At 45.6% G+C, this 27,580-nt stretch overlaps 1 protein-coding gene across 1 annotated transcript; it reads left to right on the plus strand.

Moving 5' to 3' along the window:
- The first annotated feature begins 5,783 nt into the window (after positions 1–5,783).
- ATP12A (ATPase H+/K+ transporting non-gastric alpha2 subunit) lies at positions 5,784–27,130 on the plus strand. Its single transcript, XM_039722126.1, has 23 exons — positions 5,784–6,019; positions 7,660–7,806; positions 9,152–9,211; positions 10,305–10,508; positions 11,110–11,223; positions 11,745–11,879; positions 12,403–12,520; positions 13,051–13,319; positions 13,996–14,194; positions 14,613–14,722; positions 15,414–15,548; positions 15,803–15,995; positions 16,197–16,372; positions 17,428–17,564; positions 18,199–18,349; positions 20,284–20,452; positions 21,093–21,247; positions 22,042–22,165; positions 22,644–22,789; positions 23,347–23,480; positions 25,714–25,815; positions 26,351–26,442; positions 26,649–27,130. Exons 1-23 carry the CDS (start codon positions 6,011–6,013, stop codon positions 26,675–26,677), a joined length of 3,108 nt encoding a protein of 1,035 aa, XP_039578060.1. The 5' UTR covers positions 5,784–6,010; the 3' UTR covers positions 26,678–27,130.
- The last annotated feature ends 450 nt before the right edge of the window (positions 27,131–27,580 follow it).

The following is a 27,580-nucleotide window of genomic DNA, read 5'->3' on the forward strand; positions in this document are numbered from 1 at the left end:
GAGATTTTCTAACAAATCTTTGCCAAACAATGCTCAGTTTGGGTCCCCATGAAATCAGGAAGTAATTCTTGCCCACTCAAAGTGATTCTTTGGTGAGAAATGAATGAGGCTCTTCCAGTCTGGAGATGGACAATTTGTTTCCAGACAGCACCAGGGGCTGGGAGCAGCCTGGGCCAGGGGAGGTGTCCGTGCTCATGGCAGGGGGGATGGGACGAGATTTAAGGTCCCTTTGACCCCAAGGATTCCAGGATCCCGTGGTGCTGGGATGGCTCAGCACACACCACACATTCCAGGGCTTTTACAAGCCTGGCCACTTCCTCCCTGGGTTTGCAGAGGTGCTTTGGGGTCAACATACCCCTGAAAAATCCCAATTTTCTCTTCCTGTGTGTCCAGCTTCAGCTGCACAGAAGGCCAAGCTCACATCCTTGTTTTAACCATCCCATTTTCCTGCTGGCATCCCAAAGAATTCCTGCCTCTGCCACTCAGGAATGAGGCAGGGTGTGTTCTGGAGCAGCAGATTCTGACTGCAAACCACAGTGAGTTCCTTACCCTGCCCATCAGATAATATTTTAAAAGGAAAAAAAATCATTATATAAAAAATATAATATATAATATACAATATACAATATATAAAATATAAAATAAAATATATAATGTATTATATATTATATATATTATATGTTATATGCTATATGTTATATATGAGATGTTAAATATTATATATAATATATTATATAATACATAATACATAATACATATATTATATTATATTATATTATATTATATTATATTATATTATACATATTCTATATTATATGTATTTTATATTTTTATATATATTTATATATAAAGTACATAATATTTATATATATATATATATATAGTTTTTTTTTAACCTGAGAATGATCAAAACAACAAGACAGCAGCTGTTTGAAGGACTGGAATTTACAAATTCCTATAAATCATGAAATGTTGGGAATATCACCATATTTAAAGGAAGAAGTTCTGTGGTTTTACACTAATTTGCAGTCCTGGCTGCTCCTGACAGCTCCAGGAAGTTACAAGGAGGAAAATCAATTTTCTTTGCTGTTTTTTAAAGCAATATGAATCCAGTAATGGTTCGTATTTAGGAGCATGAGGAAGCAGGAAGATAAAATATTAAGAAAAGTAAAATAGTCCTGGATGCTGTGACTCGCTTGTGATTTGTTTTTCTTCCTCACAGACAGAAAACATCGACAGAAAATTGATTCTCAGTGATATCCCCTGTAAGAAGAAATGTGCAAACTCTGATTTTTGAACTCCCTTTGGGCAGGCAGCACCGAGCTCAGCACGCCCTGGTCTATGAATTAAAGACAGCCATAGCTTTTTGATGGCCTACGTGAAAATGTTTGGAATGAGCAGCTTTCAACATCAAAAAGTGGAAATATTTGGAAAAAATAATGGAAAATATGAGCTGTAGAAACTCAAAACCCCTCAGCAAACAAGGGCTGGAGGTGAAAAACCAGTCAGTGCCCCCAGGATTCAGCAGCTCTTTGTCAGAGGATGGGAAGAAATAAAGGCAATGTGGAAATATATAGAGATGAAATGCTGAATTCCACCTGTGCCATCCCTTTGTGGTGCTCAGAACCCAGCTCAGCTTCAAGAGGCTGAGGGAAAAGCCAAATCCTTCTGGAAAACCCAAACCTTGCCCTGAAATGGCCTCAAGCTGTGGTGGCCAGGTCTGCAGGGACACCGAGTCATCAGGGCATTTCTAACGAGGTTAGAGCACGGTTCAGCATTTCAAATGCCAGCCTGAAAGCTGGGAATGCAACCCTCTGCTCCCCAGCATTTCCTACTCAGCTTTGATTAACGGGAATGGAGAAATTAGGAGGGGAAAAAGCAGAGAAATTGAGGTTTTCATGAGCACCACGTAAAATTCCCCCTGTCAGGAGGTGAATGCTCAGACAAGGAGTGGTTTACAGCCAATGCCCAAATTACCACTGTCCAAATACCACCTAAGCTTGGGCTTAGTTTGGCTCCTGGGAGGTTTTTACAGGTGCTTGGCTCATTGCTTGTGGCTGCTGAATTACGGTTGAACATCTTTGGGTTAAATTAAGGAGAAAAACAGGGAAGGTTCAGCACTGGGCACTTAGAGGGAAGGGGGATTTCTGCTCTCCACCGAGCAGAAAAACAAGGAAAGAGCAGAACTTTCCTCCTGGGTAGTGGATGGACCCAGAATAAACTCTCAGCCCCTTCCACTTGTTTGACTCTGGAGAGTTCAGGGTCGGTTTTACCCTTGGTCTTGAGGGAGGGCAAATAACAAACAAAGCCTAGAAAAAACCAAACAAATCTTTTCTCTGTAGAGTCACAGAAGCCCAGGATGGTTTGGGTTGGAAAGAACTTTAAATTCCATCCAATCTCACCCCTACCAAGGGCAGGGACACCTTCCCAAGGTGTTCCAAAACCCATCCAACCTGTCCTTGGGCACTTCCAGGGATCCAGGGGCAGCCACAGCTTCTCTGTGTCACCCTCACAGGAAGAATTTCTTCCCAATATTCCTTCTAAACCTTCTCTCTATCAGCTTGAAGCCACTCCCCCTTGTCCTGTCACTGCGGACCATCGCAGAAATTCTCCTGCTGCCTCACTTCATGCACGGGAAGGTCACAGTGAGGTCACCCCTGGTCTCTTCTGCGGAAAAAGGCTGAATAATCTTCATTTCTCATCATCCTGCAGCCTCCTCTGGCCTCGCTGCCACAGCTCCCGCTCTGGGGCGGCACTGCGGGGGAGGTGACAGGGATGTGCCGGGACACCGAGGCAGATTCGGGCTCATTTCTGGGAAATTTGGGGAATTTTTCAGGAATTAGCGAAGGAACCGCTGAGCGCAGAGCGTCCTGCGCCCTCTCCCGGCCTGCTCGGGAACTGCAGCCAGCGCGCACCGCTCCGAGAAAAGCAAATTAAAGAAAATTAAAGGAATTTTAAACAAACTTGAGAAAATTTAAGCAAGTTTCAGCAAAATTTGGCATAGATTTACCTCCCTCTCTGCGGATTCAGGTCCTTCCGCCGCTCATGTTCGTCCTGCTTCATCCAAGACATGTAAAGAACTCAGCAAGGCTCATCAGGCAGAGGCAGTGCATTCTCCTTTCCCCAAAATGCTTTACAAACATTCACACTTTTACGTCGAAACCTGAAGGAATTTGGCAATCTGGGCACTGGGATCAGCTCCTATGAGTTAAGAAATGTGGTCTCCCTGTGCTAAATAACATCCAAACATTCTCCTGGCTGTCTTTCCTCACATACGATCCAAATTGGTCTTAATTCCGGTGAACAAATGTGAGACATAATAATCCAGAAGGGCCACATTGTTTTTCTAGGCTGATCTTTAGGAAGCAGCACAATCCTCACTCATTCTCCCCCCCTCAGCAGGGCCCAGCTGTGACTGTTGTGACACACCAGGAGCACACGTGACAATCCCAGCCCTCAGGTATGTTCCTCTCAGGACGTGCCACGTCTTGCAGGGCACAGAGCAGGATTTGGTTTTGGAGCAGCCCTTGCCCAGAAATTCAGCCTGGGTTCACATCTGGGGTCTGTTCCTGGGACCTTTTCAGCACAGCCAAGTGACAAAACACAAATTCTGTCGTGACAAGTGACCCCAGCTAACAAGGAGGATTCCAGCTGTCCAACCACCTTCTGCTGGCTCATGAAAAACAAAATATTTGTCTTTTTCACAGTGCTCCTCATCCTGGCTTTGTAACTGGCCAAAAAAAAAAAAAAAGCCCTTCAGCTGACAGACTTAATGGAATTTTGGCCACAGAATTTTAACATCGAATTTGCCCTTTGAACTTGGCAGCTCCACACAGGTGGTTTGCCAGCAGCAAATTCTCTGTAAATCCTGAGCCACAGAAGTGTCCACAGAGACTTTCCCAGCCCAGCTCCTTGGCCTCAGAGCACATCCTTCAGCAGGCAGATGTGTCAGGATAAATACCCTGAGAGGAGCAGGGTTAGCCCGTGCTTTGTTGCCAAACACTTCTCTCATTTGCATTTCTAACGTTCCTCCCCGGGCAAAAGCCTTCATGGTTTATAGAAGGCAAATGTGAAACTGCCCAAATGAGCCAGATAAACGTCCTGAATCACAAACCTTTGCTAAAAAGCACACGGTGGTTGCTTTCATGGATCTGGGAATTGTAGGAAGCACATCCTTGTTCTCCATCCAGCACTGGGTTCGAGATCTCAGTGCCCAGTTCAAACCTGTAAAAGGGTGAAATGTGCTGGCTTTCCCATTTTGCAGCCCACTGCTTTTACCCACAGAGCTGATGTCATGTGAGCACATCCCTGGAAGGCATTTCCCCATCTCCAAGGCCACTTCCCATCTCAAATCCCCCAAATTCCAGGCTGAGCAGTCCAGCTGGATGTCAGACATGCTCACATTTCCTCTCCATCACCTGCTCTGGCTCTGTCCCAGAACAGAGAGGAGGATCTCAGTGCTGGGTATCACACAACACAGGTTCCCTGCACACAGCCAATTCATCCCTGCTCCTACTCACACTGGGAAACCTCCAGCACCCTCAGACGTAGGGAAAAGTTGATATTCCAGGACAAAACCCAGCTCTGAGTACATCAAGCAGCAGAAACTGAACACGAAACCTTTCCAGACCCACTTCTGTGCCTTGCACAACATTCCAGGGTTAAAGAATGCCATGGAAAAAGACCAACACACATAAACTGTGAAGTGGGAGCAGCTTGAGGAGGTCTGTGAACTCAAATTCCTGCAAACTTGATATGAATATAAATTATACCTGCTCTTGTTGAGGTAATTGATGATGTCCTTTGGATTTTCCCCTCTGCTAACAGCTTCTGTCTGTGATTTGATAAAGTTGACATTGATTATCTCCATCAACACGTCATATCTCTGACCACAACTTGAGTCATTTGCTGGTGGCACCACACACTATCTCCAATGGATTTTAAGTTTATGGATTACATAGAATTCAAGACTATAACAGCAAAGAGTAAAGGTTATAATATTAAAGACCAAATATTGTTGATCAGCACATTTTGATGGATGACAGAAAAGTTTCCCCCAAAGAATGTTAAATTACAGAAGACATTCCCTGTGTTTCCCTCAGCTTTTCATCAGCTCAGCCTCAGAGGTGAAGCAGCAGCTTTACTCCCAAGTGATGACACCAGCCAGGTACCAGAAGTGTCACAAATCTCATTATCACTCCTACCTGCAAGCTGGTAATTGGTGTAAGACAAACCAAGAACTGTTCAGGTAAATGCCCTGCTGGACAAGCACCAGGAAGTTCACTTCTCCCAGCTCAGCATGAAGGTGGAAAACACACGAAATACAAGGCAAGGATTCAGAGTGAAGTCCAAGCTATGAAGCTTCGAGAGCACCACTCCACTAAATCCCTGCCAGAGCTCAAAAGAAACAGGAATTCAATTTGGAGGAGCCTCAGGCAAAGAGAACATCACTGGGCAGGTGAGACAGAATGTGCAGAGCCCTCCCTTAGCCCAGGATCCCGAGGGGAGCCAGAGCTGGAAAGCCTCTGGAGGAAACTCCTTGCTTCCAGCAAGATGAATAATACACCTGTTCCCTACTTGTGAGCAAACACTACAAAGGAATAATTAGAACCTATCTGACCTGAAACCCACATGCCCATTACTGTGGTATTTTTCCACCTACTCCAGGTGAAACAGAAGATGGGCTGGACCTGGAAGGGGAGGGGTGGAGTGGCAGCCCAAGATGCTGATTTATAAAGCAGCAGCAAGCAGAGCTCTTTCTCCACAGCCTTGGGACAGGGAGCTGGTCCTGCCTGAAGGATGCCGAGGTGGGAGCAGCATTCCAGCTAACACCTGCTGGCCACAGGAGAGGGACCCACCACCTCGGACAGCTTCTGCACTCCAGCACTGCTCTGAGCCACCACAGTCCCCAGCTGGGCTTGCGCTTTTCATCCAGAGATTTTTGGCTTTTTGATCCAGAGGCTTTGGCTTGGCTGCTTCCCTCCATCAGGAAAGGAATAAACTCACCAAGATGGTCAAGGTGGGTACAACGCCCAAGGAGCTGCCCCTTGTGTTTCCTCTTAAGTTTTGTTTTGTGGATCTATACTATAAGTACAGGCTAAGTGAAAAATTGAATTAATACCATACAATATTGAGCATGAACAGTTTGCATTCTTGGGAAGAATTCTTGGATTGGCTGAGCCAAAAATCTGAGCCAAAATTTGAGATTTTATGAAACTCTGGAGGTTAAAGGTTAACATAGGTCATGCTTACAAGTGAGCAATAGATTTTACTAACTTCATAAATTTTCATTATCTTTCTCTACCACCTGCTAAGTTTTCCCAGCAGAGAGCTGTTGCCTTTCCTGGTTTCTGTGCTCTATAGGGATTTGAAAAGCTGAACAGATTTTTTGGGCTGGAGAGTTAAAGAGAGGAGGAGGAGGAGGAGGAAGGTGAAGAGGAAAAATCCCAATAGATAAAACAGATCGTGAATCTTCAGCATGGCAGAAAAAAATTCATAGCTTATAACTGGCATGCCCTGTCTCTGGGATGTGCATCGCCAAGCAAAATCAAGTGTTTAGGAATAGTATTTGTCTTTAAAGTCTTCAAACTGTTCAGCAGCTCTTTGCTTTCCCCTTCATCCAGAGACAATGTCAAGATTTAAATGCTCCTTTGGTTACAGGACAGCTGAGGATAAGATGCTAGTTTTGAGTTCAGAACAGTGTTAAATAAAAAGATACCCCAATTATTATTGGGTTTTTTTCCTTGCTGTTTCCATTATTTGAGCTTTCTTTATGTTATGGAGAGCTCTTCATTCTGTGAGATCTCTCAGGAAGCCAAGCAGTGGCAGAGCCCCTTTGTGCTTTGTCCCACCAGGGGACCTCCAGGGGGGCTCTCCTGAACTTCTGGGGTTTAATCCATAAGGAAACCTCTGGAATGGGGTCACCCAGTGGCTCTCCCAAGGCCTGGCATGTCGTTTCCAGGATAATTTGGAAGCTGGAATGTTATCATTAATCAGCAGCACGGGAGGGAAGTTTGCCCTGCACACTGCAGAGTTAACCCAGGGTTTGGAAACAGCACAACTCCCGAGTTATCACTGAAAGCAAAACATTCCCTGAGGTGCAGCAGCCTCCCTGGGTCAACAGCTCCCTGTGCCCAATATTCCCCTGCCAAAAAGAAGTGTTTTGTTGGCTAAATCCCTGCCAGGTCTGTGCTCTGTGTGGGCAAAAACAGAGCAGCTCCTCCTTGGCAATCAGTCTGGTGTTAATTGTAATTAAAATTTGGATCTTGAATTTATGGATCTGAAAAGCTCCAGGAACAAGCAAGTTCTCAATGGATCATTTCCTCCTCTCCTTTCCATACGAATATTTTGTTTTTCCACTGATCTCTTCTTTGAGCTGATAAATAAATTAGTAATCTTCACTGCTGAGGTCCTGGGCAGTACTTTGCTACACTTGTTTCAGGTAATAAACTGCTGGAAGTGTTGCACATCCCTAAAGCAATCCCTGTAATTTGCACCTGATGAAGTCCTGACCACAGCCACAGTAACACAAACTGGATGAATGTCTGGATAAGACAGGAAAAAAACACCTTCAGTAGCCAGGAGAAAGCGACAGTACAAATTTGTAAGTTGTCTAAAATGTAGATCTGCAAAATTTTGACTTTTTTTGGTCTTTTACAGAAAAAGTCCGATGTTTACTCAGTTGAGATCTATGGGACAAAAGATCTGCATAAAACAGAGACTGAAGATGAAGAGGAGAAGGACAAAGACCAAAAAGGCAACAAGAAGAAAAAGAAGGCAGAAGATCTTAAGAAAGAACTGGACCTGGTGAGTGTTGCTGAGCTTCCATTACACATTCCGTGAAATCCAGGGAGTGTCCTGCACTGAAAATCCTGGCACAGGGAAGGATTTGCTTCCTCACCCTCCTGGAGTGTGCCAGAAAAACCCTGTGCAAGATTAATACCTAAAATGAGAGGATGAATCTGGTATAATTAAGCCACCAATGGTACAGAACATTAGCTGCCCAAAAAGGAGCCATTCCCCAGATGGAATCACTGCCATCAGTATTTCCTGACAGCTTGCACAGCCAGCCAGGAGTCAGAGGGAGAGGCAGAACCACGGCATTGTGCTCCAGAGATTCCAGAGCTGAGCAGGTCTCAGCTTTAAACACAGGGGGTTTTACCCAAACCAGCTGCTCTGGCCTTCAAGAAATCTGTGTTTTCCTCCTGGCTCTCCACTGACCTGCTCTTGGAAATGTTGCTTCCTCTCCACACATTCCAGTTTCCCAATCTGGAACATGAGGGTAATTATGCTGACCTCTTTTTGGGATTGCTGTGAGAGCAGCTCAGAGGAGAGGCTATTTACGGGCTGGATGGCATTGCAAAGCTCAAAGAACACCAAAATAAGATATTGATTCCATGATTTTCTCACCCATTCACCCAGCACGTTTCCAAGATCTGCCCAGCAGCAGGTAAATATTTCTGTCTGTGTTGCCTTTGCCACCGGGGCATGTAACTCCACTCCCGTGTTTCTAAAGAGAAACCAAAGCACAGACAGAGAATTGACTCACCCAAGTACCCATGAATCACTCTGAGAAAACAATTGGGAGATCTCTCAAATTCTTGGCTTCTAAATCCCAGTTCAGCACAAGATATAATTAGGCCAATGATACTAAAGAGGTGTCACTGCAGGCCAAGGACAAGAGCTTTGAGATTTCCCTCTCCCACACCCTTTTTACCTGTGCTTAGAACCTGTTGCCTCTTTCCACCAGACTGAGGAGGATAATTCACATTCCCTACCCTGGCAATCAAGGGCAGAGGTTGTTGTCACACACTCTGAGCCCTGCAGCATGCAGACTGAAATGATTTATCCAAAAGAAGCACAGCCCCTCGTGGCAAGCAACAGAAACATGAACACACCACCCTGTTCTTGTGACAGATTTGCTGGAGGAGGGAGCTATTTACAAAAGCACTCTGCAAATCAAAAGGAAAAAATCTCATCTTCCAGTGGAAGATATTTTGCTCATCAATATGCAGATTTGTCTAGTTAATGAAAGTGGGGTGTCTTACAAGCAGCTTCATCCATGTTCCCAGATCCAGGCAGTTTGGAAATAAAAATTTCCATCAGTCTGATGCTTTGCTCACTGTAATTTCCTGTCTCTCTTGGCATGCAGGATGACCACAGGCTCAGCACCTCGGAGCTGGAGATGAAGTACGGTACCAGCATCGACAAAGTAAGTGCCCAGGGCTTCCTTAAGGAACGGCCTCAGTCAGGTGCCTCTGGCCTCCCCAGAGCTCCCAGGAGCAGGAATTTCATTGTTAGATGTGTGTGGGTGCCTGCATTGATGCTCCCAGTAAAGCCTCAACCAGCAAGCCAGCGAGCACTGCTCTGGATTTAAAGCGGAGTTTCTCTCGAGGCTGAAGAAAGCTGAGCTTCTGCTTTGAAATCAAAAATGGGACTCAGGGTTTTGCACCAGGACCTCATTTTTTCTAAAGCTGTTATCTGATCCTTTGATTTCACCACAATTCACTTTTTGCTGTGACAGTTTATAGCCAAAGACTGCATGGATTGAGCTGATTTTGAAGGAAAATCTAGATTTGAAAAACTGAACCTGAGTCCCTTTGACACCTGACATTTGAATATCAAAGCACTGAACGTGGCCAGAACCCAGACAAGAATTTCAAGAACCTCCTGGGCTACAAACACCTTGTGGAAATGCAGAAGCAGCAGCAAAAGAATGTCAGTTTTCCCCTGACTTTCCAAACACTTAGTCCAGGTATATTTGATTGATAACCAATGGAATGGAAACTCCTGATGGATGTGACCCCAAATTCAGTGCTCCAGAAGAAATAAGAAATAGCTCTTTCTCCAGAGCAGATAATTAATAGCAGCCACTCTGAAATGAGGAGGTTTGGAAATCAGAGCTGCAGCTGGTTTGTGACACAAACAACCTGGAAAGAAACATCAGCACGAGTATTTTGTTCTGAGCTGGAGTAAAATCTGTGGTTTCACTGTAAATGTGTGAAAAACCAGCAGCACGTGCATTTTGCTCTGAGCTGGGGTAAAAATCTGTGATTTCACTGTAAACCTGTGAAAAACCAGCAGCACGTGCATTTTGCTCTGAGCTGGGGTAAAAATCTGTTTGCAATTTCATTGTAAATGTGTGAAAAAACAGCAGCATGTGCATTTTGTTCTGGGCTGGGGCAAAAATCTGTGTGTGATTTCATTGTAAACGTGTGAAAAAACAGCAGCACGTGCATTTTGCTCTGAGCTGGGGTAAAAATCAGTTTGTGATTTCACTGTAAACACGTCACCTCCTTCTGCAGGGTCTCTCGAGTGCAAGAGCAGCAGAGATTTTGGCTCGGGACGGCCCCAACGCGCTCACTCCTCCCAAAGCCACCCCCGAAATCGTGAAGTTCCTCAAGCAGATGATCGGGGGCTTCTCCATCCTCCTGTGGATCGGGGCTGCCTTCTCCTGGATCTCCTTTGGCATCCAGCTGGCGCAGGGGGTGGATTCAGCCTTTGACAACGTGAGTGGATGAGCGCTGGGTCTCGCCATGGCTGGGGTGGTTTAAATACTCCACAGTTACTCAGTAACTCCAAGGAGGCCTCTTGTTCTCACCAGACTCTGCTGCTGCCAAACACTTCTGATAAAAGCTCAAACACCGCGCACACCACTCGCTTAAAGAGTGCCTGGGCAAAGGTTTGATAGCCACTGGGCATAATCGCAATTCTTGAGAATTCTGAGAGCAGGAAAAATGTCTAAAGACTTTAGACTCTGACTTCAGTCAGAGATTAAAGAGTGTCTGACTAATTCCCCTTTGAGTTACACTCTGGTTTTGGTTTTTTTGTTTTTTTTTTTTAATTTTGTTATGCTGTAATTTGTTCGGGATTGTGTCAGTTTAGAGAAGGATTGTTGATTATTAAAACTATTAAAACTTTTTTTTATACATACATAAAAAAAAGCTTTAATTGATCGCTTGCAGGCCAACACCTGAAAGTTCTTTTCTTAACCTGTCTTTTAACCTGGCCAACACCACATTTTAAAACAACACAGAACTGATTCATTCTAACAGAGGAATTGCTGAAAACTTGTCTTAAATTAACCAAATTATATCTTTTATTGATCAGCTCTACCTCGGAGTAGTCCTGGCTCTGGTTGTCATCCTCACTGGCATCTTTGCTTATTATCAAGAAGCCAAAAGCACAAACATCATGGCCAGCTTCAGCAAGATGATCCCACAGGTGAGAACCACCAGTGCCTTTCAACTGAGGCCAAAATTCATCCCAATAAAGCATGAGGGAAGCCCAGCAAGCCCAACTTGAATTTATCTCATGGCAAATGAGCCAGATAAACATCCTGAATCACAAACCTTTGCTAAAAAGCACACGGTGGTTGCTTTCATGGATCTGGGAATTGTAGGAAGCACATCCTTGTTCTCCATCCAGCACTGGGTTCGAGATCTCAGTGCCCAGTTCAAACCTGTAAAAGGGTGAAATGTGCTGGCTTTCCCATTTTGCAGCCCACTGCTTTTACCCACAGAGCTGATGTCATGTGAGCACATCCCTGGAAGGCATTTCCCCATCTCCAAGGCCACTTCCCATCTCAAATCCCCCAAATTCCAGGCTGAGCAGTCCAGCTGGATGTCAGATATGCTCACATTTCCTCTCCATCACCCTGCTCTGGCTCTTTCCCTGAACAGAGAGGAGGATCTCAGTGTAGAGGGTGGCACAGAGCTAATTTTTGTCCCATTTCTCTGTTCCAGCAAGCTCTTGTCCTCAGGGATGCCGAGAAGAAGGAGCTGCCAGCAGACCAGCTGGTGGTTGGGGACATCGTGGAGATCAAGGGTGGGGACAGGATCCCTGCAGACATTCGCCTGATCTTCACTCAGGGTTGCAAGGTAAACAGGGCTTGGAAGAGCAAAGGAAAGAGGGAAAACAGAGTTTGGAGCAATTTATTGCATAGGAAGAATTTCTACACAGCCAATATGGGTTATTAGAGCTGTGACTGGACATAATTAATGAAGTCAGAGAGCAGAAGGCTGAATGTGATGCTGAGCTCCTCTAGGACTGACACCTCCCTCCCTGAACATCCAAAAAGTCCATGCCATGCTCTGGCTCTGCTTTTTGGCAGGACAGGTCAGATGCACCAATACACGACTGAGAGTTTCTACTGGAGGAAGATCCTCAAAATTGTGGGGTTTTCTCAGGCTGCTGCTGAAAATCCCACTGACAGACACACAGCATTGGCTGACCTGAATTCCCACAGAAATAGGTTCTGTCAGGGACAGCAGCAGCTCAGAAAAGAGGCACTGAGAGATGTTGGTGTCACTGATTATGAATGAAGCTGCCACCTCACCTCCCAGGCTGGACACCACTGTGTACTGCTGACTTTAATCTGGGTATGTCTCCGTTTCATTAAAGGTGGACAATTCTTCACTCACAGGGGAGTCAGAGCCTCAGTCCCGCTCCTGTGACTTCACCCACGAGAACCCCCTGGAGACCAGGAACATTGCCTTCTACTCCACCACCTGTGTGGAAGGTGAGGTGATCCCGAAAATGGGCATGCAAATCCCATTTTATCCTCTTTATCTGTTTCCCCACTGGCTCCAGCCACGTTTATCATCCTGTGTGCACACCTTTACATACTTTTATCTTTTTTTCTAGTTAGGCTTTGACCTCTATTCAGCATCTTCAGGGGAACTGAACGTTTCTAATTTTTATTATTTATCGGGGTACAGAGAGAACGGCCCTGAAAAATGCATCTGCACAGGTGCTGCTTGGTCCTGCTAACGCATTTGAGCAATTCTGCTTTGAGGAACTTCAGAGAGGTTTAATTGCCCACATGAATTTTGACCTGAGCAGATTAACATGTGACCTTGGGGGTGGTCACACTTAGCACTTGTTCCAACACGTTGTGTGGTTACGGCTGCCCCAATCAATGGATTGATTTGGATTTGAACTGACTGCAAGTTTCCTTGCAGTTTTTCCATCCACACCTGTTGGAATGTCAGGCTGCAACTTCCTCTGAGCGTTTGTGTGCCCTGGAGGTGACAGTTTTTGTCCCTGCAGGCACTGCCACGGGCATTGTCATCAACACCGGGGACCGCACCATCATCGGCCGCATCGCCTCCCTCGCCTCGGGCGTGGGCAACGAGAAGACGCCCATCGCCATCGAGATCGAGCACTTCGTGTACCTGGTGGCAGGAGTGGCCATCTCCATCGGGGTCCTCTTCTTCATCATCTCCGTTTCCATGCGCTACAAGATCCTGGACTCCATCATCTTCCTCATCGGCATCATCGTGGCGAACGTGCCCGAGGGGCTGCTGGCCACGGTGACGGTGAGTCTGCACTGGGGATCTCCAGCTCTGGGCTGGGTTGGGCTTGAGGAGGGGTGGGGTTCTTATTCCAAGGATAAACCCTTCATTTGGGAATTCTGGTGTAACTGAGTCATTCATCTCAAACCCAGCTGGGGTTTAAGTTCAAGTGCTGCTCTGCCTCGGTGGCTGCCGAGTACAATGACGTGACTCATTTCCCCACCACCCACTCCCACTTGGAAGTGGGGACGTTGTACCCTGAAAGTCACATGAAAACTCCACTTATTACCAGTTGTCCAGCACTAAAATCCTGCCTGAGGAGCAGCACACCTGCTAAGAACTGCTGGCTCCAAAGCACCCCAGCAGCAAACAATGAAGGGAATCATTGCAGGATTCATGGAGATGGTGACCAGCAGCTCCCTGCCCTTTGCAGGTTCTTCCATCTCAAACAGCCTTTTTATTGATAAGACGTCTTTATTTCTATCAGCAGGCAGCAGGAAATCTACCTGTGCTAGTTACAGACAAACCTCAGATTCTAATCTATAAAAGGGATAAAAAAAATGCACAGCAGCCAACAAAAATGAAAAATTTAAAATATCCTCTTACAAACCCCACCAAAGATCTACCAGGGGGATGCAATCTCGTTACACCTGGGTGTAGCCACACCCTGGTGACAGCTGGACCCCTTCCCCCCTGCCAGGTGAGCCTGTCCCTCACGGCCAAGCGCATGGCCAAGAAGAACTGCTTGGTGAAGAACCTGGAGGCCGTGGAAACCCTCGGCTCCACCTCCATCATCTGCTCTGACAAGACAGGAACCCTCACCCAGAACAGGATGACTGTTGCCCACCTCTGGTTTGACAACCAGATCTACTCAGCCGACACCAGTGAAGATCAAACAAGTAAGTGGGAAAATGGGGGTGTGGGAAGGGGCAGATACCTGGATCCATCCTAGGATGTTCACTTTTGGTGGCTAAATCAGACATGTCTTCCTTCTACACATGGAAATCCCTCCTTAGCTATGTGGAGACGTGAAAAAATAAAAATTAATATTTGAATTCCACTCACAGGAAGTAAATCTGAAGGAGGTTCTACTCCAGAACCTTTTGCCAAGAGTACATTTAGTAGGGAATTAAGCAAACAAACATCATCCAAACCCCTTTGCAGAGGGAAAATTTATATAATTTTTTTCCATAAAAAAAGCCATCAAAAGAATATGATTTTTTCAGCAAATAAGTCAGTTCTGTTTTTTTACTGTTAAGATTTTACTTGTGTCATCCACCATGCTAAAAGATGCAATGTGTGTTTTGCTTCTCTCAGCCCAGCCCTTTGATCAAAGTTCCCCCACATGGACAGCGTTATCAAAAATTGTCACTCTCTGCAACCGGGCAGAATTCCGGCCAGGACAGGAAAATCTCCCCATCATGAAGGTACTGCTGACTTCACACCAGCTTATTTCTTTCCTCTGAAAAAGCAATTTTCTCTGCTTGGCTTTAACAATCTCCATTTTACCAGCAAGTTCCTGGTTTTACTGCTGTACACTCACACAAAAAAATTAACACAGGGTAAAAAACCTGCACAGCCAAGAGCATGGAAATGCAGATGATCCTGAATTGGAGGAGATCCACAATCCCAACTCCTGGCCCTGCACAGGACAGCCCCAAGAACTCCTGTGCACTGTCCAAATCCAACTGTGCCTGCCAGGAAAAAGGCAAGACAACTAACAGGAACAGTAATTACTGCACTGTTAATTTATTATAGCAAGGGTAAACATGCCTTAATTGATGTCTTTCCACACTACTGCTTGAAGGTAGTAAATTCTACTGACTGGACTACCAGGACAAACCTGCTGTTTACTCATCAATGCCATCCTCAAGTTCATTTGGGTTTGTGCCTCAGCTTACCTGTAGTGCCCTGAGTGTGACCCCAGATCTGCTTTACAGTTTGCTGTGGCTCAGTTCTAACTTCAAGAGCAAAGCAGATACCCCCAAATTCTATTTTAATATTTTTTCCAGGATAACATGAACAAAAAAATGGAGATTCCTTGTTGCTGAAGTGTGCAGCATGCCATAGAATTGTGGAAGCACAAAAGTAAAATGATTTATTCCTTTGTGCCCACAGAGGGTCGTGGTTGGAGATGCCTCCGAGACAGCTCTGCTGAAATTCTCTGAGGTCATCCTGGGGGACGTGATGAGCATTAGAGCACAGAACAGGAAAGTGGCTGAGATCCCTTTCAACTCTACCAACAAATTCCAGGTGTGTTTCATTTTTTTTTTTTGGAAATCATGCCAGATTGTTTCTATCACTGGGCCTGATGCAGCAATGGGTGACCTGGAAGCCTTAACGGGGTAATTCAACAACAGAGGAAATTCAAGTTACAATAGATACAGTTCATTCCACTTGATGGAAATCATGACTTCTTCATGGAAAAGAACATTAATCCCATGGAAAACTAGAAGCAAATGAGGGCAATTTGAGCTCTTCCAACCCATCTCCTGTTTGTGGCACAGCTCTCCATCCACGAGACCGAAGACGCCCATGACAAACGCTTCCTGCTGGTGATGAAAGGCGCCCCAGAGAGGATTTTGGAGAGGTGCAGCACCATCATGATCAACGGCAAGGAAGAGCCTCTGGACAGTGAGAAGGCAGAAGCTTTCCAGACAGCCTACATGGAGCTGGGGGGCATGGGGGAGAGAGTGCTGGGTGAGTGCCTGGGAAAACGGGATAAAACATGAAAATGGGGTAAAATCCAGCTGTAAAATGTGTGAAGTGAGGTTTAAAGTCTTGGCACATCCACCATGCCTGGAAAATGGTTAAATGCTGGAGTTCCATGTGCAACAGCAAAGCCTCTCCTCTTTCTCCTACATTTTCCTGCTCATTGTACCAACCCAAATATCTTTTCAGGTTTCTGCCACTTGTACCTGCCTGAGAATGAGTTTCCAGAGACCTTCCAGTTTGACACAGATTCCATGAACTTCCCAACCTCCAACCTGTGCTTTGTGGGGCTCCTGTCCATGATTGACCCACCTCGTTCCACGGTGCCTGACGCTGTCTCCAAGTGCCGCAGTGCTGGCATCAAGGTGAGGAATTTACAGAGAAAAACACAATGGGTTCACTACAGAAAGAGTCATTATGATTATTTTAGGTATTATTTAAAGTATTTAAAATTTAAGATCTTCCACCACATTGCCACTAATTATCATTCTAGCAACAACTACCAAAAATCTTAATCCTAGGTAAGACCATCCTATAATTTCAATTTAGAAAGTCCCCAGAGACAAAACATTTGCATTTAAGTGAGAATCAGACTATAGGAAACTGCACAAAACCCTCAAACCTGGAAATCCAAATTTGCAAAAACTCAGATACTCTCTCATCAGATCCATTTCTAGAATAGAGAACCCACACCAGCTGGAATTACTTGCTTGGAAACAGAGTAAGAAACTTCTTGGAAACAAGTAAGAAATTATTTCTTACTTGGAAAGTAAGAAACAATTCTGGAGAAGGCATCAGGACACTGCTTTGAACATTTATCCAAAAGAATCACTAATCTCAACATTATTCAAGTGGAACCTGAAGCAGTAATTCCCCTAATTTGCCTCCCTGGGGACCCACAAGTAAACTAAGCAGAGGTGATCTATCTAAATCTAGGAAAATCATATCTGGAATTACAGATCTCAGATAAGATGAATCCCAAACTCCAACCCTGATGAAATTTTTCATAGGCTGAAGACAGATCTGGCAACTTTTCTTTGAGAAAAGCAAGCAAAGGCTGTGCCTTATCTGTCAGGACACCTCAGTCACAAGGATCCATTTTAAGATGCAATATTCTAACGAACCCTCCCCACTGAACATACCTAATATAGATTCTTATATAAGGGCTCCTTTATTCTGCATTACTCTAATCTGGCTGCCTGTGACGAGTTCTTCCTCCAGAGCCCTGATAAAGCAGCCTCAGGAAGAGAGGCAGAGCCCAGATGTTGATACAGAGCCGGGCAATTACCGCCCCTAATCTCCCTCTGCTGCTTACACAGCGCTGCTCTGATCCCAAAGTGCTTCCTGCCCCTCAAAACCGGACATCCCCCCTTATCTCCCTCCACTTCGGCCATTTGGCACTCACTTGTCCCTTGCTCAGGTCATTATGGTCACTGGCGACCATCCCATCACAGCCAAGGCCATCGCCAAGAGCGTGGGCATCATTTCAGCCACCAGCGAGACCGTGGAGGACATTGCCAAGCGCCTCAACATCCCTGTGGAGAGGGTCAACAGGAGGTGAGAGCCAGCAGAGCCCGGCAGCACTCAGGGCTTCATTTCCCTGCTCCCTCCACAGTGCTTTTATTCTACATCCCCGCTGCTGTCTTCTTTTTTTATGACACATTCCCACTCTTGAGTCATCTCCAGCTAAATGTGTCCACTCGGTGGTTTTCATCTCTGCTACCCGCGAAGAAAATTTGGTGAATTATTCTTTGCAGATCATGTGGAAGTCACTGTCACTGCCTGTTTGACTAAACACACACACACAGAGCAAAATTCAGCATCACACGACCCAGTTTGGACCATCAGCCCAAATTCCTCCTTCACCCCTTAAACGGGGAAAAAATAACATCACAAGGGAAGGATAAAAGCTCTTTGCAGAAGTGATGCCTTCCCCTGCTCCTCCCAGTGAGAGCTGTCTTTAAAATGCATTTTCTGAAGCTTCAATGAGACCCCTCTGTATCCAGAGGTGACTGTGATCCACTCTGGACTTCTGCCTTTCTTTCAACTCCTGCTAATTAACAACAAGCACCTCTGCAATTAACTCGATTTGCCGCTTTCCTGCCATCCAGCTGCGCGCCCTTCCCACGAGCTCACAATTTCCACCCTTCTGCTGTGAAAATTCACCCTGCCTTGCCTGTGGCTCTTGCAGGGAAGCCACGGCAGCCGTGGTGAACGGGATGGAGCTGAAGGACATGAGCTCGGAGCAGCTGGACGCCATCCTGCGCGAGCACGCCGAGATCGTCTTCGCGCGCACGTCGCCCCAGCAGAAGCTGATCATCGTGGAGGGCTGCCAGAGGCAGGTGAGGCAGGCGTGGCAAAGGCCACACACACACGCCAGCCCAGGGCTGAGAGGCCGGGAGCCAATTCCCAGTGCTCCCTAAGTCCTGTTTATACTCTTTTCCCCGTGCCAGAACCTTATCTAACAGATTGCCACAAACGTTGCCTGGACTCGGTCCAAGCCGCTCAAATTCCTGCTGCAGACACAGCTCCTGGTGACAAAATGAGCTTTTCCTGGGTTTGGAGCTGTGGCCAGAGCGTGGATTGTCCCTGTCACTCTGAGAAGCACAAAAAGCCTCCTGTGCCCTGTTTGGGAAGGAGAATTCCCTGCGGAATTCTTTAAACCCAGAAAAAAGCAATGCTGCTGCCACATCCTCTCCTCTTATCTCTTGTGGCCACTCAGAGCCGCGTCCTCCTGCCCACAGGAATGCTTGGGAGTGGAACTGGTTAGTGGCAGTGCTGGGTGAGCACGTGAACTCACAGCTCTTTTCCAGCCTAGATTATTTGTGATTCTGAAGTATGAACCCCACAGAATGCCAGAGCGTGATTTATGTACCACCAAGTCTTATCTGTGTTACTTCCCAGGGCTGTAAATCAGGCAGCAGGATTTAAAGAGAGTTTGTCCCATCCACGGGCAATATTATGTAAAGCAACCTGGAGTGCAGCCAGCACAGGAGGAAAAAAAAAAAAAAAAGAAAAAAAAAGACATTTTCAGAGCTCTGAAAAAGATGAAAATTGCCATCAAAAGACTTTCCACTCAAAAATGACATCTTCCAAGTAGATTTTGTGAATTAAAGCCACACTAGTGCTGTGCCTGGACTTTGTACAGAGGAAGATGTGGCACAAGATATTATTTTATTTTTGTAGTCATGCCAGCACTGAGCTTCCCAATCAGCATTATCAGCTCTTTGGGTTTAAGCCTGGAGGGCTCTCCAGGGAGTTAAAAAAAAAACAAACAAACAAACAAACAAACAAAAAAAAAAAACAAAAAAAAAAAACCAAGATAAAACTTTTCAGTTTGATGTGGTTTTTATTTTTTGAATGGTCGCTGTTAGGCACACGGTGGGTAAACGTGTTCTGCACTGCTCAGACTCCCACACTCGTGGCAGATTTGGCTCTTCAGGGATGAAACGCAACACCCTCCCCCAGCCAGTCTCCAGCTATGTTTAGTACTTAGAGCTTATAAGCCTTTCTGTACATGGCATTATTTATAGGTAGTGACACTGTGCTCAATCCCCCCAGGGACAGGAAATTCAGCATTTTATTAATCAGTTTGCCAGGCTCTGTCCCCACTCTGTACACCCCGCCTTGAACCAAGCCAGAAACTTCTGCATGCAGCCTGGAGCTGCAGGAGATGTTCAGGAAGATAACAAAGAAGCTGAGTTGGATAACCAGAGTTTTCCATCTTCTGGATTAGTGGAGAAATTCCAGCACAGACTGAGGATGGCCAGAAGCTGCTGGGATAGGATGAGGACGGGCTCTAACTCAACAGTTACATAATTTCTGAATCAGATGAAGCCTGGCTCTTTCTGTAGCTCTTCATTAACAAAAACCAGGACATTTTGTGTTAATCAAACCTCCCCCAGATGTCAGAGGTGAACCTGGCTCTGCTCAGACAGGGATGGACCATGCACACAGAGCAGACAAATCTTAAATCCTCTTTATACCCAACTATCAGAATAATTGCATTTGAAATGCATCTAATTGAGATGTCCACTCTTTAGGATCCAGTGAATCACATCCCTGAATTTTCCAGGTCTCTACTGTACACAAAACTCTGAGGTTTCTCTCCTAACCCTGCCCACCACCCTCCTGACCCCTGGCTGTGTTTGATGTGGGTTCAGGGAGGATTCAGAACTTCCTATCAGCATTTTTCTGTTAGAAATATAAGGATTGATGATGGCAGGATCCACCCTCTCCTCCCAAACCCACATCTGGATGCTTTTGTGTGTTCCAGGGAGCTGTGGTTGCCGTGACTGGAGATGGAGTCAACGACTCCCCTGCCCTAAAAAAGGCAGATATTGGGATTGCTATGGGGATTGCTGGCTCAGATGCAGCCAAAAATGCAGCTGATATGGTCCTGCTGGATGATAACTTTGCTTCCATTGTCACAGGAGTGGAAGAAGGTAAAGATAATGTTGTTTCCCACTTTTTGAGCTGGAAGCTGCTGGCAGGGCCTCCTGATCTTCCTCTCTTCTCTATCTGGAATTGTGGATTTGATATTTGGGAAAGCTGGGAATTAATTCCATGTCTACACATGGCAATCAGAGAATAAGGAAATCATCTCCCTCTCTCACACACAATAAAGATTTGCTGTCTCTGATCAAGCTTCAGATAAAGCACTTCCTGACTTGTTCCAATGCAGCCTGAAGCCTCACAAAGATATAAATTATTTTCTCCACCTTTTCTCCCTATATTTTCTCACACATCACCTTCACTGTGCTCCACCTAAGACAGGAGCACTCATCCCACTCTTCTTTCCTTGTAAAGAGTTTGTGGTTTCCATCACAACCACACCATTTTGGGGAACGAGGCTTTTCCCCTCAAACTGCCTCATCAAAAGAAATGTTTCATTACACTTGAGTTTTCAGAAGCCTCGAAGGGAGGGGAGCTTAAAAAACCCAACAAAACCAAATCACAAAATGCATGATGAAACACATGAGGGAAGCAGAAACAAGCAGTAAATGTTTCCACCTCATTTAGCAAAATTGAACTTTTTTTCCTGATAAAAATTCCCTTTGACAGAAGAATTTTCTCTTCCCCCAGGCCGCCTGATCTTTGACAACCTGAAGAAAACCATTGCCTACACCCTGACCAAGAACATTGCTGAGCTCTGCCCCTTCCTCATCTACATCATCGCCAGCATCCCAATGCCCATTGGCACCATCACCATCCTCTTCATCGACCTGGGCACCGACATTGTGAGTTGGGAGCTCCAAAGTCACTTCCTGCTGGAATGTCCTGCCCAGGAGAGGGGCTGGGGGTGGAGGCACATCCTGAGCAGGGGATTTTGTGGCTTTGTCCTACAGATGAGAAAGGCAGTGAAAAAAGGGATTAAAAGCAGCCAGGTAGAGAGAAAGAAGAGTAGAAAACAACAACAACCTGCAGGGGGGGAGCAGAAAGCAAAGACATCTGATCCAGGCTAAACTCATCAGTGAACAATTATGTATAATAATAATAAAATAAAAATAAATCAGGCAAGCAGGATTTTATATTTGATGTATTATATTTTATATATAATTTATAGTATTTATAATATCCTCTCAGGATATTATATTTTATATAATATCCTCTCAGGATATATGATATGATATGATATGATATGATATGATATGATATGATATAATATAATATAAATCTTGTGCTTTAATCAAGAGATCAGAGGGATTTCTGCAGCTCCACCTGACATTCCATCCAGCCCAAGGGACGTGGAGGACCCTTTAATTTTAAATTAATGCTAAATTGTTGTTAACTTCCTCTAGCCTTTTGTATTGATCACCAGATCCATGCAAATTTCAGATTTCCCCCAAATCCTTTACAATTAATAGGAATTAATTAATAGGAATTAATTGATTATTAGGAATCCACACAGATCCTCCTCTCCTCCGTTCTGCCAACATCCAACAGAACAACTTGACAACCACAAATTGCTGCTAAACCCCTGCAAATCAGGCAAAGGCTGCCCCCAGCCCCTGAGGGATTGTTTCTCTTGCAGATCCCCTCGGTGGCTCTGGCTTACGAGAAAGCTGAGAGTGACATCATGAACAGGAGGCCCCGGAACAAGAGGAAAGACCGGCTGGTGAACCAGCAGCTGGCTGTGTACTCCTACCTGCAGATCGGTGGGTTGGCCTCCCAAACTCTCTCTTGTGTCAAAAAACAAGACTCAAGCTGATTCATTTTTAAAAAACCCTAAATTTAGGAGCTGAAACTCAACCCCTTCCTCTGCGAACCCACCAACCCCCTCCTGTTGCTCATTATTCAGCAATAAAATGAAAACAAAATTTAAAAACCCTTAATTTAGGAGCTGAAACAACCCCTTCCTCTGCAAACCTACCAGCCCCGCCCCCCCCCCCCCCCCCCCCCCCGTCCCGCGGCCGGGCCGGGGCAGCCCCGCCGTTCGTTGTGCAAACCTCCCAGCCCCCCCCCCCCCCCCCTTGCTCATTATTCAGCAATAAAATGTGATATTATCTATAGAGGGCAAGAAATTCACAGCACCAAAACTCTCCAACTACCTTTAGCATGTTTCATGCATGCAGCCCACCCCGCAGTGCTCCTTAATTTGGGTTTTTCCTCACTCCTGCCCCTTTGTTTCTGCAGGAATCATGCAGTCGGTGGGGGCCTTTGTCACCTATTTCACCGTCTATGCTGAGCAAGGCTTCCTCCCCTCCACGCTGCTGGGAGTGAGAGTGAACTGGGAGAGCAATGCCATCAACGACTTCGAGGATTCCTACGGACAGCAATGGGTAAAGCAGCCCTGAAAATCCCCTGCCCACCTGCCCGCCTCAAAATTCCCCCAAAATAAAGGGATGGGGAATGCAAATGAGGCTTAAATGCGAACAGAATTAGTTTTCATCTCATGTTCCCGCAGGGGAGACTCTTTAGGGCTTCCTGCCGTGTAGTTCTTTCATTCAACCTCTGCTCTTTCATTCATTCTTTGAAAATTTGCCACCTTCTCACTCACAGCCCCTGCAGGTGCACCTTCCTCTCTGGTCTGGATGGTTGAACCCCTTAAAATCCATCCTCAGCATCCTCTCCCAGCAGCACCTCTGCCAGGCCCTCTGCAGCCTCCCCCTGCAGAATCACAAGGCACAGGAGGCACGGATAAATCCACAGAAACTCCCCTCACCCCCAGCTCGTGCTGCAGCCTCGTGACTCAGTCCCAGAATAAAGCTGGGCCCAAACCTGAGCATTCTGTGCCTAAATCTGGAGGAGCCCTGCACTCACACTGAAATGCAGCCTCCCCTGGGGGTTGGCAGCAGGGTGTGATTTAAAAGGTTTTGGTGTTTCCTTGGCTCTGCAGACCCACTACCAGCGCATGTACCTGCAGTGGACTGGCTACACCGCCTTCTTTGTCAGCATCACCATCCAGCAGGTGGCTGATCTGATCATCAGGAAAACTCGCAGGAATTCCATTTTCCGCCAGGGCCTCTTCAGGTGAGTTTTGCGGGTGCACAATCCCAGGATGGTTTGGGTTGGAAGAGACCTTAAAGCTCATCTCATCCCACCTTCCACCATCCCAGGCTGCTCCAGCCTGGCCTTGGGCACTGCCAGGGATCCAGGGGCAGCCACAGCTGCTCTGGGCACCTGTGCCAGGGCCTCACCTGGGAAGAATTTCCCTCAGAGGAAAGGATTTTTCCTATCTAATCTAAACCTGCAGTTCAAGTGAGCCTCCTGCTCCCTTCAGAAGCAGGTGAGCTCAGTGATTTGGCCCTCTCACTTTCAGTCTTTGCACAAAGATTAAGCCTGGCCTTAAACAATCACAAATCTCAGGCAAATATTTTATTACACCTCCCCTCAGCCCCTTTTCTACTTCAGGGTAGGGATTTTCTTTAAAGACATTGTGCTGGTTATTCTGAAAATGCACCAGCTTAAAACCAGCTCTCCATTCATTAAAATGTTTACTAGGAGAAAAAATGGGAGTTTCTCTTCCAGATTACTTTCTGAACTCCTTATCAACAGATAGCAAGTCTGGACTTCCCTGAGATAACTTGAGGCTCTGGCAAGGGAGATACCAGCTGGCCAAACTCCCCCAGACAGTGCTGGCCGCCCTCTGCAAACCTCCAGCCCCAGGAGAATTCCAAATATCAGCTGGGCCAGAGGCCAGCAGCAGAGCTGGCATTTCCTCCCGGCTTCCTGATAGCAGAGCAATTTATTTTCCATCCTTTATCTGCAGCTACAGGGCCTACACCTATGTGTGCTTCCTCCTTGCATTAACACCTGAGTCACCCTGAGCAGGTTCCCAGAGCAGCAGCAGCCTTGAGGAGCTGCTGCTGGGTGTCTGCCACAGCTGGATTGGGGCTGGGGGTGCTGCCAGGAGCACTTGGGGTACAGCACAGAGCTGCCCAGCCCACCCCTGTGCCTGCAGAGCTCACCTGCAGCGGGGATTGCAGGGCTCGAAGGTTCCTGCAGGCTCCTGGGGTTAAAACTGGGGTTAATTTGACCCTCACAGGGGTTTGACTTTGGGGTTAACTTAACTCTCTCATAGGGGGTTAACTCTGGGGTTAGTTTAACTCTGGGGCTTATTTAATCCTTTCACAGGGGGTTAACTCTGGGGTTAATTTAACCCCCTCACAGAGGTTTAACTCTGGGGCTAATTTAACTCTCTCAGAGGATTTTAACTCTGGGGTTAATTTAACTCTCACAGGAGTTTAACTCTGGGGTTAGTTTAACCCTCTCACAGGGGTTTAACTCTGGGGTTTAACTCTCTCAAAGGGGTTTAACTCAACTCTGTCACAGGGGCTGTGTCACAGGGGTTTAACTCTGGGGTTTATTTAACCCTCTCACAGGGGTTTAACTCTGGGGCTAATTTAACTCAGAGGATTTGAACTCTGGGGTTAATTTAACTCTCACAGGGGTTTAACTCTGGGGTTTATTTACCCTTCTCACAGGGGTTTAACTCTGGGGCTAATTTAGCTCAGAGGATTTGAACTCTGGGGTTAATTTAACTCTCCCAGGGGTTTAACTCTGGGGTTTATTTAACCCTCTCACAGAGGTTTAACTCTGGGGTTAACTCAACTCTCTCACAGGAGTTTAATTTTGGAGTTAGTTTAACCCTCTCACAGCAGTTTAACTCTGGGGTTAATTTAACTCTTACAAGGGGTTAACTCTGGGCTTAATTTAACCCCCTCACAGGGGTTTAACTCTGGGGCTAATTTAACTCTCTCAGAGGATTTTAACTCTGGGCTTAATTTAACCCCCTCACAGGGGTTTAACTCTGGGGCTAATTTAACTCTCTCAGAGGATTTTAACTCTGGGCTTAATTTAACCCCCTCACAGGGGTTTAACTCTGGGGCTAATTTAACTCTCTCAGAGGATTTTAACTCTGGCTTAATTTTAACCCCTCACAGGGGTTTAACTCTGGGGCTAATTTAACTCTCTCAGAGGATGTTAACTCTGGGCTTAATTTAACCCCCTCACAGGGGTTTAACTCTGGGGCTAATTTAACTCTCTCAGAGGATTTTAACTCTGGGCTTAATTTAACCCCCTCACAGGGGTTTAACTCTGGGGCTAATTTAACTCTCTCAGAGGATTTTAACTCTGGGGTTAATTTAACTCTCACAGGAGTTTAACTCTGGGGTTTATTTTAACCCTCTCACAGAGGTTTAACTCTGGGGTTAACTCAACTCTCTCACAAGGGTTTAACTCTTCCTCTCTGCTTTTCCTGCAGGAACAAAGTCATCTGGGTGGGGATATTTTCCCAGATAGGAATTGCTTTGATTCTCACCTACGGCCTTGGACACGTTACAGCCCTGAACTTCACTCCACTCAGGTGAGATCTGGTGCCACTGAGCTTCCCCTGCCCTCCTCAGGAGCACAAAACAGGAGCAGGAGCCTGTACAGGACAAATATTTTTAAAAATTCATTATATTCATCACTATTTCTTGGCCAAAAAGGCCATTATTGCCATAATTTCCACATTCTCCTATGGGATTTCCTACTGAGGATCCACAAAGCCACTAGTGCAAAAGAAACATTTAAATATTTCCTCCAGCACCTCCAAGGTTTTGATGAGCACAGCCAGCATTTAACTTTTATTTTAAATAGATCAGTCAGGTGATTTATTGCTGTGATAACACCAGGCAAAATTTCCTTCTGAACAGGACCTGGAATTAATGAATCCAGGAGCCACTTAAGACTGGGAGGCTTTACATGCACATCATAAATTTGAGAGATTAATTAGGAGAAAGGAAAGAGGCCCAAGGGGGCAGATTTGTTTTGGTGACATTGAACAGCACAGAGACCCCAGAACTGGAGCTGAGCTGTTTTCAGGTGTTTCTGAATGAGACTTTTGCCCCCACTGCCAGGTTCCAGTACTGGTTTGTGGCTGTACCTTTTGCCATCCTGATTTGGGTCTACGATGAAATCCGGAAGCTGATCATCAGGAGACACCCAGGAAGTGAGTGCACTGTTCTAACTGAATTTTAACTGAATATTTTCATTTAATGTGTCTTTTCCTACCCTTTCACTCCCACCCCCACCCTCAGCTGCAACTTGCTGAAAAATGAGCCATTTTTCTCCAATGATCACTTTTCCTTTTTGAGGAAAAATAACCAGTTTTTTTTAAAATTATTTTTAATTATTATTCCCTCCCTTCTCCTGCAGGTTGGTGGGACAAGAACATGTATTACTGAAGAGCGTGACACAGGAGAGCTCCTTCCCCACCTGGCCCAGCCTCTGCTGCTTTCAAGTCCTGTCTGTGCAATATCAAGCATGGATCCACCCCATGCTGGGGTGAAGAGATTTCATGAATTCAATGAAGAAATAAGGACTTTAGAGGCTGAGAAATTACCTCCCACCGTACTGTAAAGCCTAGAAATTGAAATACTACCTATTTTTGTAACTACTACAATTTTCCCTTCTTCAAAGATGGAGTTGGAGAGAACTCTGAGAGGAAAACAATCCAAAGACAGGAGCTCCACACAATCCAAGGCATTAATTTGCACTGAAGGAGTTGTTTGTTGATTTTTGTGCTGGTAGAACTGAATTCCAAGTGAGTGCACACCTAGATCTGTTTTACCCTGCCACGGGTAATTGTGCTGTATAGGAGTAATTTGATAATAAAACATATTTTTTTTCCAGAAAAATGTTCTCTGTGTTTTGTTTTTTATAAAGAGAATCTGTGTGGAATGGGATCACAGAGGAAAGAAGTGCAGCCCTGCTTCTGCTACCCCCATTAACAGACCAAACACTTGACCCATTCTGATAAAGGTGTCTTGAAAATCAGACCCCAAATTCAGTTCTCACTTCCCAAAGGTGACAATCTCCCAGGCAAAAGAGATATTAGAATTCAGAATTAGTTAGGTACAGGTAAAGTTCTTTTCAAAAGGTCACTTCAGCAAGAACCAGTAGGTCCCAATTCTTGTTCAGACAAATGATTTTCCAATTTTAAAGCAAAACAAAACAAAAATTATGTTGCTTTTTCACTTTTAAATACAAGTTTAGACAAGTTTTACAAAAGAAACGGGGCAGAAGGAGAACTGTTGTGGCAAAGAGAGAGAAAAACCAAGGGAAGAACTGAGGGAGGGGAAAATGAG

This window comes from Passer montanus, unplaced genomic scaffold (assembly GCF_014805655.1).
Source record: "Passer montanus isolate IOZ18808 unplaced genomic scaffold, ASM1480565v1 scaffold47, whole genome shotgun sequence".
Taxonomy (NCBI): Eukaryota; Metazoa; Chordata; class Aves; order Passeriformes; family Passeridae; genus Passer; species Passer montanus.

Excerpts from the sequence above, each read along its gene's own strand:
- ATP12A (XM_039722126.1), top strand. Across the intron at positions 15,996-16,196 it reads CATGGGGGAGAGAGTGCTGG|GTTTCTGCCACTTGTACCTG; the intron begins GTGAGTGCCTGG and ends ATATCTTTTCAG. Across the intron at positions 18,350-20,283 it reads TGGAGGGCTGCCAGAGGCAG|GGAGCTGTGGTTGCCGTGAC; the intron begins GTGAGGCAGGCG and ends TGTGTGTTCCAG.